The sequence below is a fragment of the Equus quagga genome, chromosome 11 (assembly GCF_021613505.1).
Source record: "Equus quagga isolate Etosha38 chromosome 11, UCLA_HA_Equagga_1.0, whole genome shotgun sequence".
Taxonomy (NCBI): Eukaryota; Metazoa; Chordata; class Mammalia; order Perissodactyla; family Equidae; genus Equus; species Equus quagga.
In genome coordinates, this window is record NC_060277.1 from 97325733 (window position 1) to 97337001 (window position 11269).

An 11269-nucleotide genomic window follows, 5' to 3' on the forward strand; every position below is an offset into this window, starting at 1 on the left:
GGGATGAGAGAGCTGGGATATTTATCCCCCAATCCCAATCAGGTATTGGCTGAGGGTTGCTACGGATGGGCAGCAGGGAAGACAGACTGTGCCTCCATTTCCCCCACCTTCCTGTAAAAGATGCAACCAACTTTGCAGGGCCCTGCTGGGATTGCAGAGGGTTGATGGCACCATGTAACAATGCTGGCAGCCAAGGGGTTAACCCTCAGGCCAGCTGCCCCTGGGCTGATGTGAGGTAGGACTGGAGGGGGGGCGGAGAGGGGGGGCGGGGAAACAGTGCCTTGGCTCCATCCCCTCCAGTTTCATGGGCACCAGCTCTACCGCTGGGAACTTCCACAGCGCCCAGGCCCGTAGCTGCCAGTCTACTCTCCATTCACTGTCCTGAGTGGTTCCAGGCGCCGAGCTTCTAAGGCTTGTTCTGGTTTCCCATCCCCCACCCGAGGCGCCGTTGACTCCGCCGGCTGGTGCAGACAAATCAAGCCCGGAGTGCAGACAAATACGCAGTGTCTCCGACTGCTCCTTGGCCTCCTGGGTCAGCAGCGTAGAGCCACCTGCGCTTTCTGAACGCAGACCTGGCCTTGGCCTCGCTGGCAAGACCGATACAAAATGGGTTAGGGTAGGGGAGCTGGGATGAGGGCACAGGAGGTGAGGACCTCCATTCCCCAAGCAGCGCGGGAGAAATCGGAGAGACACCATGGATCACAGGTCAGAAACAAGGGAGGAGAGGCGTCGGAGATCAGAGACGCGAGGCGAGGGCTCCGGGCCTTGAGTGTGGGGTGGACAGACCAGATGCCCCCTCTTCCTCCTTCCAATCGATGCCTCTTCCAGGGACGCCCTCTGCCCTCCCTGGGGCCTCGGCCCTCTCCCCATCCCCCTAAAATCCTGCACCCTCTGCGGATTGGTCCCCGGCCTGCAGGGGGGCGGGGCCCGAGGGCCCTGACGTCACCGGTCGAGGGGGGCGGGCGACTGGGGGAGGGGGGTGACGGGCCCCGGCTCAGCACCTTGGAGAGCTCCCTCCCCGGCCTTGTTTTGCTCCGGAATCGCAGCCGGGGGAGGGAGCCAGGGGGCCGGACATCGGGTGCAGCGGCAGGGGGATGGCCGTGGAGGGATCCAGGGGCCCCGGCGGTCAGAGGGCTCAGCCGTGATCCGGCGCGGGGGCCGGAGCGCCGGTCGGGGTCGGGGGCACCTGGCGGCGGCAGCAGTGGCCGCGCATCTGGATGGAAGCGAGCTTTGTCCAGACCACCATGGCTCTGGGGCTGTCCTCCAAGAAAGCGTCTTCCCGCAATGTGGCTGTGGAGCGTCGGAACCTGATCACCGTGTGCAGGTGGGCTCCGCTGGCGGGCGGGGGCGGGGTGGTCGGAGAGGCGTCAGGCAGGGTTGCGGAAACCTGGACTGAGCGTGCCGGCGGGAGGATGCCCGGCAGCCGCGGAGAAAAGGGAGGAAGCACAGGGTTAAGAGGAGCGCATCCACTGTCCCTCTCAGGCCCAGACAGGGAGAGAGTTTGGAGATTTCGTCCCTATCCTTCTAGGCCAAGCCAGGCCTATGCCCAGCCTGGGGCCTGGGGGGTGAGGGGTGTTTAATTGGCACTGCAGCTTCCTGTGAGAACCAGGAAGTGACATTGGGCCTGAGGGGGAGGGGGTGGAGACGGCTGGCTCCCTTGCTGGGGGCAGGGTGGGCAGAGGCGGGTGGGCAGAGGAGAACTGATGAAGGAGGGGAATGAACGCCCTCCAAAGCATACCCTCACTCCCACTCCTGTCAGCCTGGCCTCTCTGAGGTGGGGCTTTCCTGGGAGATTTTCCAATGCTCAAATCCTGGCGCAGGGATGGTGTCCTCCTCCATCTCTGGGCAGCCGCAGCCTGTGGCAGGGTCAACTGGGCATGTGGGCAAAGCCCCTGAATCCATCCAGTGAAGGATGAGGGGCGCTGACTCCGCGTGGGAAGGACTGAGGACTTGACCGCAGAAGCCTGGGTCTCCTGGACTCAAGGGGAGGAGATTGGGAGGACAGGGCCATCGGTCCCTGAGGGTGGGGCTGTCGCAGTGTTGGGAGGATTCACCTGCTTTCTTGGGGCCCAGGAAGTGAACTTTCCCACTTCAGTCCTGCGGTGACTCACCCTCCCTGCCCCGCCCCGAAGCCAGGAATGGCCCGTTGCTCATTCTCCCTCAGCCCCCACCTGCACTCATCTCTCCCTCTGGGATCCCCATGCCAGCTGCCTTCTCCACCTGCAACCTCCCCAGCCCTGCATGCCACCTCTGAGGGCTGGTGTCCCCAGTGCAGGGCTCGACTGGCTTCCCCTGCCAGTCCCACCTGCCTGCACACAGGCCTTGGCCCTGCTGCTTCCCCCAGGAATCAGGGCCCACCTGACGCCCTGGCTCCTGGCTCCTCTAGCCCTTCCCAGGTTCCTGGGCGCACTCCCAACCATAGTGTGTCTGTCTCACACCATTATGATCTGAGTGCCCACCACAGTGCTGTGCACATCGAATCTCTGTAAAAAGAAAAAAGAAAAAAAAAAAGCCTGGAATGTTATAGAAGAAATGAATGCAGCAATGGCCCAGCCCAAACTCCACCCTCACCCCCCAACCCTGCTAGTGTGGTGTAAAACAAAGATTTCTGCCTTTGGGGCCAGATAGTTGTAGGTTCAAGCTATTACTTCATCAGTTATTAGCTGTGCAGCCTTGGGGAAGTCTCCTAACCACTCTGGGCCTTGAGTGCCTCATCATCCCCATTGTAGATGGGGTATGTAACAGCCACACCAGGAATGGTAATGACATAATCCATGTAGGAGCCTAGTCCAGTGCCCGGCACATGAAAATGGCCCCGTCCTGATGACACCCTTCCTGTCCTTCTCCTCTCTCTTGACCTCCTGGGTTCCTCTTCTTTCTCTTGCCTGCCAGGACAGCTGGGCCTCTTGAGTGTGTGGGGAAGGGGCGATCCCCCCTTGGCCTAGGCTGGAGAACAGAGGTTCTGGTGGGTTGGAGGTGGGCTTAGAACTGGGGTTCGAGGATAGAGCTTTAGCGGGTGATGGGGGCGTGACAAGAGCTTTGAAGCCCTCAGGCCCCTGCGCCTCATCACTGTCACGTGGTTTGCCTTCAGCTCCCAGAACACTTTCCTTTAGCAGGCTGAGGGCTCCCCTGGGCCCTGGCCTCCCTGTCTCCATGGTAACCTGCAGCAGCCAGTGTACCTCCTAACAGGGAGCACGCCATGGGGCTCCCGGGGGCAATGACCAGCTCTGCAGCATCCCTGAGGACTGATGGCAGATGGCGGCCATCCTGAAACCAGCCCCAGGCCCCCACTGAGGTCTGACCCAGATGACCAGAAGAAATCATGGGGGTGGCGGGCAGGCTTCTTAATGAAGCCCAGATGATGCCCTAAACACAGGCTCCTTCTGGCAGGGCCGACCTTCCCATTAATGCCCAGCCCCTCAGCACCGCTGCCTGGTGGCCCATACACACTCACCTTCTCTCAGTCCTTCCTGGGCTCTGGACCAAAATTTAATGAGGCAGGTACTAGTATTCCTGTTTGCACCTGGAAATGGGCCTCAGAGAGATTAAATATGTCCAAGGCCAAGCGGGCGCCACAAGGAAGCAGGATTTGAGTCCACCAGGCTTCCTCCTCCCAGGGCAACCCCAATGCTGACCTGGCTCTGATCTCAGCCCAGACCAACTCTAAGCCCAAAGGGAAGGGAGGGAGCTCCAGGGGCTCAGCTGTGCCCCTGGCCTGAGAGCCTCAGAGGCCAGTGCTGGAGGGCTGGAGCCTGCAGAGTGGAGGACAGAGGACAGAGGAGGCAGAGGCTGCTCGGGGCCTTGGTAATCGTGACAGCCACCAGGAGGCCACTAGATGTAGCAGAAAAAGCAAGAACTTTGGAGTCAGACATACCTACTTGACTCCTCACAAGCTGTGTGACTCTGAAGAGATCAGTCAATGACTCTTGGACCCTCAGTTACCTTACCTGTAAGATGGGGATGATGGTGACAATAAGAGGACCTACCTCCCAGGGCTATTGTAAGATGCAATAGATGATGCACGCAAAGTAGTGTGCTCAGCACATTACAGGGCTTGATAAACTTAGGGAAAAAGGGACAGTTCCAAGTAGTCCCCTATCCCTAGACACTCCACCCCTGCTGACAATAGGGCAATAATGGGATGTTGGGAGCTGTGTCCTCACCCCTGCCTCACCCCACTGCAGCAATGGCAGGTGGAGATTGCAAGGGTAGGGACTGCAGAGGGAGCCAGGCTTCCAGCAGGACTAGAGAGAGGGACGGGAGCTGCTGGGCTCGTCTCAGCCCCATTGGCTTCCCTCGGCTGCCTTCCTTTCTGAGAAGCCAGGTGTCTGGGCTCCAAGCCCCCTCCCAGAGATCTGCTGCCAATGCCCCCTCCCACCCACTGTGTGTGTCAGCCCCACACCCTGCGCCTCCCCCCGCCCAGCTCCGCAGTGCCTGGTTCTGGGCAGCTGGTGTGTGGGTAGCCAAGCTAGGAAGGGAAAGGGGGAAGGGGGCATCCGGGTGCTGAGAGCCCACCTGGCCACCCATGCATGCCCACGTTCCATGTGCTCGGTGCCAATTCACATGCCCTGGCACGGGTGACCCCCCCCCCCCCAGAAGGGACTGAAAGTTGTTCCAGCAAGAACAGAAGACAGCTCAGGACAGGGGCATAAACTGGCTTCTAACTCCTTCCTGACCCCCAACCCACACACACAGAGAATGCAACTTGGAAGGGTGGGCAAAGAGGAAGGGGCTCTGGGACAGCCCCCAGCTGTAAGTGCTTCATCTTTCTACCTATTGTTTTATCCCCTCTCATACCTTGTTCCTGAAGCTTCTTTTCTCTGGCTATCACTTCTCCTGTCACCCACTTTGTCAATCAGTCTCCCACCTGCCACCCTATCACTCCCGTGTCACAGCACCTCCACGGTCACTACGTTCTCACCTGTCTCCCACCCTCTCTCCTTCTGCCTCCCCACCACATCGTGCTCGTCATGACCTCCTCTCTGCCCTTCGCTCCCTCTCTTTGCCTGATGCCTTCCTCTCCCACCATCACCCTGGCTTCTCACCTGACACCCTACTGCCCCTTTTCCCTCCCCACCCCCAGGTTCTCGGTGAAAACACTGCTGGAGAAGTACACAGCAGAGCCCATCGATGACTCATCTGAGGAGTTTGTAAATTTTGCAGCCATCTTAGAGCAGATCCTCAGCCACCGTTTCAAAGGTGGGCCCAGGTTCCTGTCCCCTAGGGCCCAGCTCCACCAACTCCCAGCCTTTAGCTTCCAGCCACCCCTCTCTGATGGGGTTCTGAATCCCGTCATTGACTCTGGCCTCAGTTCTGGGCCATGCACAGAAGCTGACACACAGAGATGGGAAGGGGGAGGAGGTCTTCTGAGTATAACATAGTGGGTGGCCACAAGCCCTATCAATGGTCGTGCAGTTACATGCTGGCGTGCCCTTTGGGTACATACATGTGTGTGTACACGCATTCGGGGTAGGCACTGTGTGCATGCATGGCTGCATATACTTACGCGTGTGTGTGCCCCGTTACACGGACCCTCTCCAAACTCCCTGGTCTTGCTGAGCCCCCTCCCTGCCCTGGCTCAGCCTGTGCCCCAGCAGGTCCGGTGAGCTGGTTCAGCTCAGACGGGCAGCGGGGCTTCTGGGACTATATCCGGCTGGCCTGCAGCAAAGTGCCCAACAACTGCGTGAGCAGCATCGAGAACATGGAGAACATCAGCACAGCCCGAGCCAAGGTGAGGGGCCTGCAACGGGCAGGGCCAGGGCAGCTGCTCCCTGCTCTGGATACTGCATGCTCCTTGGTCCTTACCCCTGCTCACAGGCACTGGGGAGAAAGGCCGCGGGAGGTCCAGACCCAATGGTGCACACATGGGTCCCTTCAAGGCAGCAAGTAAAAGTGAGTGTACTTTCCAGGGCCGGGCATGGATCCGGGTGGCACTGATGGAGAAGCGCATGTCGGAATACATCACCACAGCCCTGCGGGACACCCGGACCACCAGGTCAGACCCTCTCAATTAGCTTGGACCACAGGTCCCAGTGAGAATGTTCATTGCCTAAACACACTTCATCCTTAGGTTCCCCTAGCAACCTTCAGTACCTGGACTACAACTCCCAGCATGCATGGCTAGTTTCCCTCCCCAGACTGTCCACCAGTCAGCCTGACCTGCAGTCCTGGAACATACCTTTAGCACCACAACTATCTCTTCCAAGTCAAAGTCATTATCCCCCGTCACTCCCCAGCACTGGTCTCATACACAATTCTACCCTTAGACACACCTCTGGACAAGCCTCAACTATGTATCGTTTTTCTTGTTGGCCTTGTTCCATGACCTACAACACACTGCCCTATCTCCTCCCCCAACAATGGTGGCAGTCTGCACTTGCTACCCACGACTAGAGTCTTAGCATGCAGAGCTTCAGTCCCTGTACTCAGGGTTTGCAGACAGATTGGGTCCTGGCAGCAGGTCACAGACAGGACGTGCCAGAGGGGGACGGCGTGTTTGAAGCTAAGTACACTGTGCCTCCCCCACCAGGGGTCACACCCACCTGATGTTCTCCTGCATCCCATCTCTAGTCTGTCCTCACATTGCAGAGTTCACATCACCATATTTTTGAGCACCTACTGTATGCCAAGCACTAATGATTAGAACTCGTTTCCTGATTTTAAGGATCTGGGTGACCCAGTACTTGGCAGGCAGGGGTAGTTCAGAGGATGGAAAAGAGTCTGTTCTCAGGGGCATGTGTTCTAATAGGTGGGGGATACAGGCGGGGTCCCCACTGGGCCCCAGTCTGAGGGGGAGACAAGCTCCACAGCTGAGGGGTGACCAGGAAAGAGTTCCCTCCTCCCTCTAGGAAAGGTTTGTTGTAAGCCAACCAGAGAGGTCCTGGCTCGTGGGGGCTCCCTGGGAAGAGGCTGTACCATCCGTGGCCCGCTCCCCACAGGCGTTTCTACGACTCGGGAGCCATCATGCTGCGGGAGGAAGCCACGGTCCTTACAGGGATGCTGATCGGACTGAGCGCCATAGACTTCAGGTGACATCTGGGTGGTGGTGGCGCGGTGCGGGGAGGGCTGTTTCTCCGCTAATGTCCACAATTCTTAGACCGGCCTTAACCCTGTGGTTCCTCTGCCGCCAGCTTCTGCCTAAAGGGCGAAGTGCTGGACGGGAAGACCCCCGTGGTCATCGACTACACGCCCTACCTAAAGTTCACCCAGAGGTGAGCAGCCCATTGTTGCGGTGGGTGCGGACAGACCACCGCCCTGTGGGGCGGGGATGGCGGGAGGGAGGCAGGCTGGCCGGGCCTCCTGGTCCCCCTGCCCAAGGGGGTTGGTGTGGGGCCCGCCGGGGGGCAGGCCCGGCGGTGCCCACTGCTCTCTCTCCCCCAGCTACGACTACCTGACGGACGAAGAGGAGCGGCACAGCGCCGAGAGCAGCACAAGCGAGGACAACTCTCCTGAGCACCCGTACCTGCCGCTCGTCACCGACGAGGACAGCTGGTACAGCAAGTGGCACAAGATGGAACAGAAGTTCCGTATCGTCTACGCGCAGAAGGTGCGCGGTGCGCGGTGCGCGGCGAGGGTGGCGGGGCGCGGGCGCGGGGTGGGGCGGCCGCCGGGCCCCCTCCTCCCGCCGCCCGGGCTGAGCCGGCGCCCCGCAGGGCTACCTGGAGGAGCTGGTGCGTCTGCGCGAGTCGCAACTGAAGGACCTGGAGGCGGAGAACCGGCGGCTGCAGCTGCAGCTGGAGGAGGCGGCGGCGCAGAACCAGCGCGAGAAGCGGGAGCTGGAAGGCGTGATCCTGGAGCTGCAGGAGCAGCTGTGAGCGCCGCCGCCGCCCTGACCCCTGACCCCGGCCACTCCGACCACAGCACCCCAGGGGACCCCCACCATCGCCCCCACTGACTGTAACATCACCTTTCCTGATACTGGCATCCGTCTCAAGCAGCCGCCAGCATCAAACCACTGATCCGGTCACTTCCACCCCAATATGCCCCAGTGACCTTCTAACATTATTCTCAGCTAAGATCCAGTGACCCCCCCCCACCAGCTCCCCACTTCACCCTCAATCACCCGACATCAGCTAGAATGGCCATCGGACATTATCCAAGAGACCCCAACATTACTCGCAAAGACCTGTAATGTTACTCAATGACCTTCAACATGAGTGCATTATTCCATCTGTTCAACATCCTTCTGATCTGCAACATAGGCCCACTGACTGTCATCACTCATGATGACCCCTGACCTCACCCCTACCCATCCCTCCAAAAGCTCCCCCTAAACTCCATCATCCTATGACCTCCCAGCATGATCCCCCAAGACACCCCATTACCCTGCAAGATTCCTGCGTATTCTCCCCCGACTCCAACACCCTGACTCCTACAACACCCCATTATTGCATCTAACCCTCAACATGAGTGCACCAACCCATCACCCCTCTGACCCCCAGTACCCTCCACTGACTCCCAGGGTCTGCCCCACTGATCCTCCACATTCTGTCCCCATTTCTGCTACTCAGGTTTCATTCCTAACCCCTCCCTCAACCCCTTGCTGTGCCCCTCTTCCCCACTTCTGCTTCCTCTCCCAGCCAGGCCTGACCCCCCCTCCCCATCCCAGGACAGGTCTGATCCCCGGTGACCACGCTCCCCTGGCCCATGGTTCGAAGGAGCTCACCACGGCCCTGGTCAACCAATGGCCATCACTGGGAACGCTCAGTGGGGCCGAGGGTGCCAACAACCCCAAGCTTTACCGGAGGTAAGCCCAAGCTAGGCTCAGCAGGGGAAGAGGGGCACTGGGGGGGACCTCCACCCCTACACCAGCTCTCTGCTCTGCCACAGACACAGTTTCATGAGTACGGAGCCGCTGTCAGCTGAAGCCAGTCTGAGCTCGGATTCCCAGCGCCTGGGAGAGGGCAAGCGGGATGAGGAGCCCTGGGGCCCTATCGGTGAGCCCTCCAATCCAGCACCCAGCACCCCACTAGGAAGGGCTGAGGCCAGGCCTTGGGGCCTCTAGTCAGGCCCTGACCAATCCCCTCATTGTCTCAGCCCTTCAGAGAGCTTAGCACAGCAATTAAGAGCTTGGTTTGGGGTGTCGGGCAGACCCTGTGAGAATCCCAGCTGCGCCCCCTCTGGTTACGCGAGCTCGGTCAATCACTTGGCCTTGCTGAGCCCTTCTCATCTGCAGATGGGGATGTTGATTAAAATAATCACAGGTGTGGCATATGGTGAGGGCTAATGGCTTTTTGGTATCATGACATCCTTAAGGGGCTCATGAATTCTCGGGGAGTTCTTCGCCTAACTAATTTGCTTTTTTCTCATGCACTCTATTAACCGCTCGCCTGACCTTTGTTTCCCCCTTTTCTTTGGCTGCCAGGAAGCTCAGAGCCAAATTAGAGGCTCCCTTCAAGCGAATGTCCAGGACTTCACCGCATGCATTTTGTGTTGCCCTCCCCCTGGCTTCGCTGGGGCTTCCCACCCTAGTTTTCCCAGTGCTTGGCCTTCCTGTCTTTTCTTTCTAAAATCCAGTCCTGGATGACCCTAGATCTTCTTTGAGACGAGGCAGGCTATGGACGTGTAACCCCACCACACTGTGTTTGTGACTGTCCGTGTGTCTGTCTCCCCACCAGACTGTGAGCTCCGTGAGGGCAGGGACCGTGTCTCGTCCGTTCTCTGTATCCCCAGTTCCTGGAACGGAACAAGTGCTCACCGTGTGTTTAATAAATGGACAAAGAGAGAGGATGAACCTCGGGGGAGACAGAGACATAAGCTGACGATTACAATACAGTGTCCCCAGCACCGTGCATGGCAGGGGCAGATGCTTATCAAGGTTAAACTGAAAATGGCAAATGCTCCAGAAATGAGGAAAGTCACCTGGGGGTGACCTGAGGGTGCCCCTTCCCTGCCTGTGCCTGTGCACCACCCCCCCCAACTCACACACATGCAGGCAGGTTGGCCTGGCCTCACCCGCCCTCTCTCCCCAGGGAAGGACCCCACGCCCTCCATGCTGGGCCTCTGCGGCTCCCTGGCCTCCATCCCCAGCTGCAAGTCCCTGGCGAGCTTCAAATCCAACGAGTGCCTGGTGAGCGACAGTCCCGAAGGCAGCCCGGCACTGAGCCCCAGTTGAGGAGCGGCGTGGGCAGTGCCAGCCCCACCTGCTGGGGCACAGACACCTGTTGCCTTTCCTCAGAGTCCCTCAACCCAGGCCACCCTTCCAGAGAACGCTGCCCACCCAGCCAGGGTTCTCTCGGGAAAGACCCCCGTTGCTTCTTCCTATGGTAGCTTCCTGCCCAAGGAGGCTGGGGCTGCAAAAGGAAGCCACCTGGTCCAGGAAGCAGGGCACCGAGGTCTCGGGGAGCACATGGGGAAGCCTGTTCCACTCTTCTGGTCACCCTGACACCTACTGGCTTTGTACTGGACTCTCCTTCGCTCATCTCCCCCACTGTCCTCAGGAGCTGGTGGCCCAGCCTTGGCACCCTCACCTCCCATGCCTCTCTTGTCTGTCCCCGTGTGTCCCCTGGAGTCACTCCTTCCTCAGCCCCCAGGGTGGGGGCTCTGAGGGGACCAGGCAAATAAAAACCAGAGGACTGAGGGCAGCCTTGTCTGTGGGGGGCTGGGACAGGGCCCCGTCCTGAGGCTGGCAAAATGCGGTGGAGCCAGTGCCAGGATCATAACCAAGTGATGCTGGACCAGACAGAACCTGTGTGCACCCGGGGGAGGCAAATGGATCAGAACCAGGGAGTGGGCAGCTTTTACGTGAAGTCTCCTAAATATTAGGTCTGCCCAGGACCAAGACACCTAAGTGTCCCTTCCACCTGATACTCTTTAATAACTTGCTTAAGTTCAGGCAGAGAAGACCCTGGACATGTTGGGGGCAGGATGGAGGCAAGCCTGGGCAGGGCCCTGTTTTCCTTCCATCGTCCTGGGCAATTCAGCTTTGGCATAAAGTTGGAAAGCCCTCCGTTACGCCAAGGCCTAGCAGTGAGGCAACCCTCCCTCCCTCTGCTGTCCCTCAAGTGTGCCCTTGGGGAGAGGCCTCACCATCCTCCGCCCTGGTCCCAGCACTACTGGGATGCTGCCTGTCGCCCCCTCAACTCTGTCCTCACGCTGACCCGGCTCTAAGTTGGAGGGGGTCCTCCACATGGGTGCCACCTGGGCAGCCAAAGCCAACATCAAGGCCCCTCCCAGGCCTCCTCTGCAACTCACTCACCAAGTCTCGCTTTTCCCAGCCACCCCTGCACCCCCACAGTCACAGGCACTGGAGAGAAGTTCATCATTTTTA

At 59.3% G+C, this 11269-nt stretch overlaps 1 protein-coding gene across 1 annotated transcript; it reads left to right on the plus strand.

Annotated features, from left to right (window-relative positions):
• The first annotated feature begins 1074 nt into the window (after positions 1 to 1074).
• On the plus strand, positions 1075 to 11269 carry RUNDC3A (RUN domain containing 3A). The gene is made up of 11 exons (XM_046676629.1): positions 1075 to 1324; positions 5084 to 5199; positions 5583 to 5731; positions 5910 to 5995; positions 6939 to 7028; positions 7131 to 7211; positions 7381 to 7546; positions 7653 to 7810; positions 8609 to 8746; positions 8830 to 8936; positions 9972 to 11269. The coding sequence occupies exons 1-11, from the start codon at positions 1218 to 1220 to the stop codon at positions 10112 to 10114; spliced, it is 1341 nt and encodes a 446-aa protein (XP_046532585.1). The 5' UTR covers positions 1075 to 1217; the 3' UTR covers positions 10115 to 11269.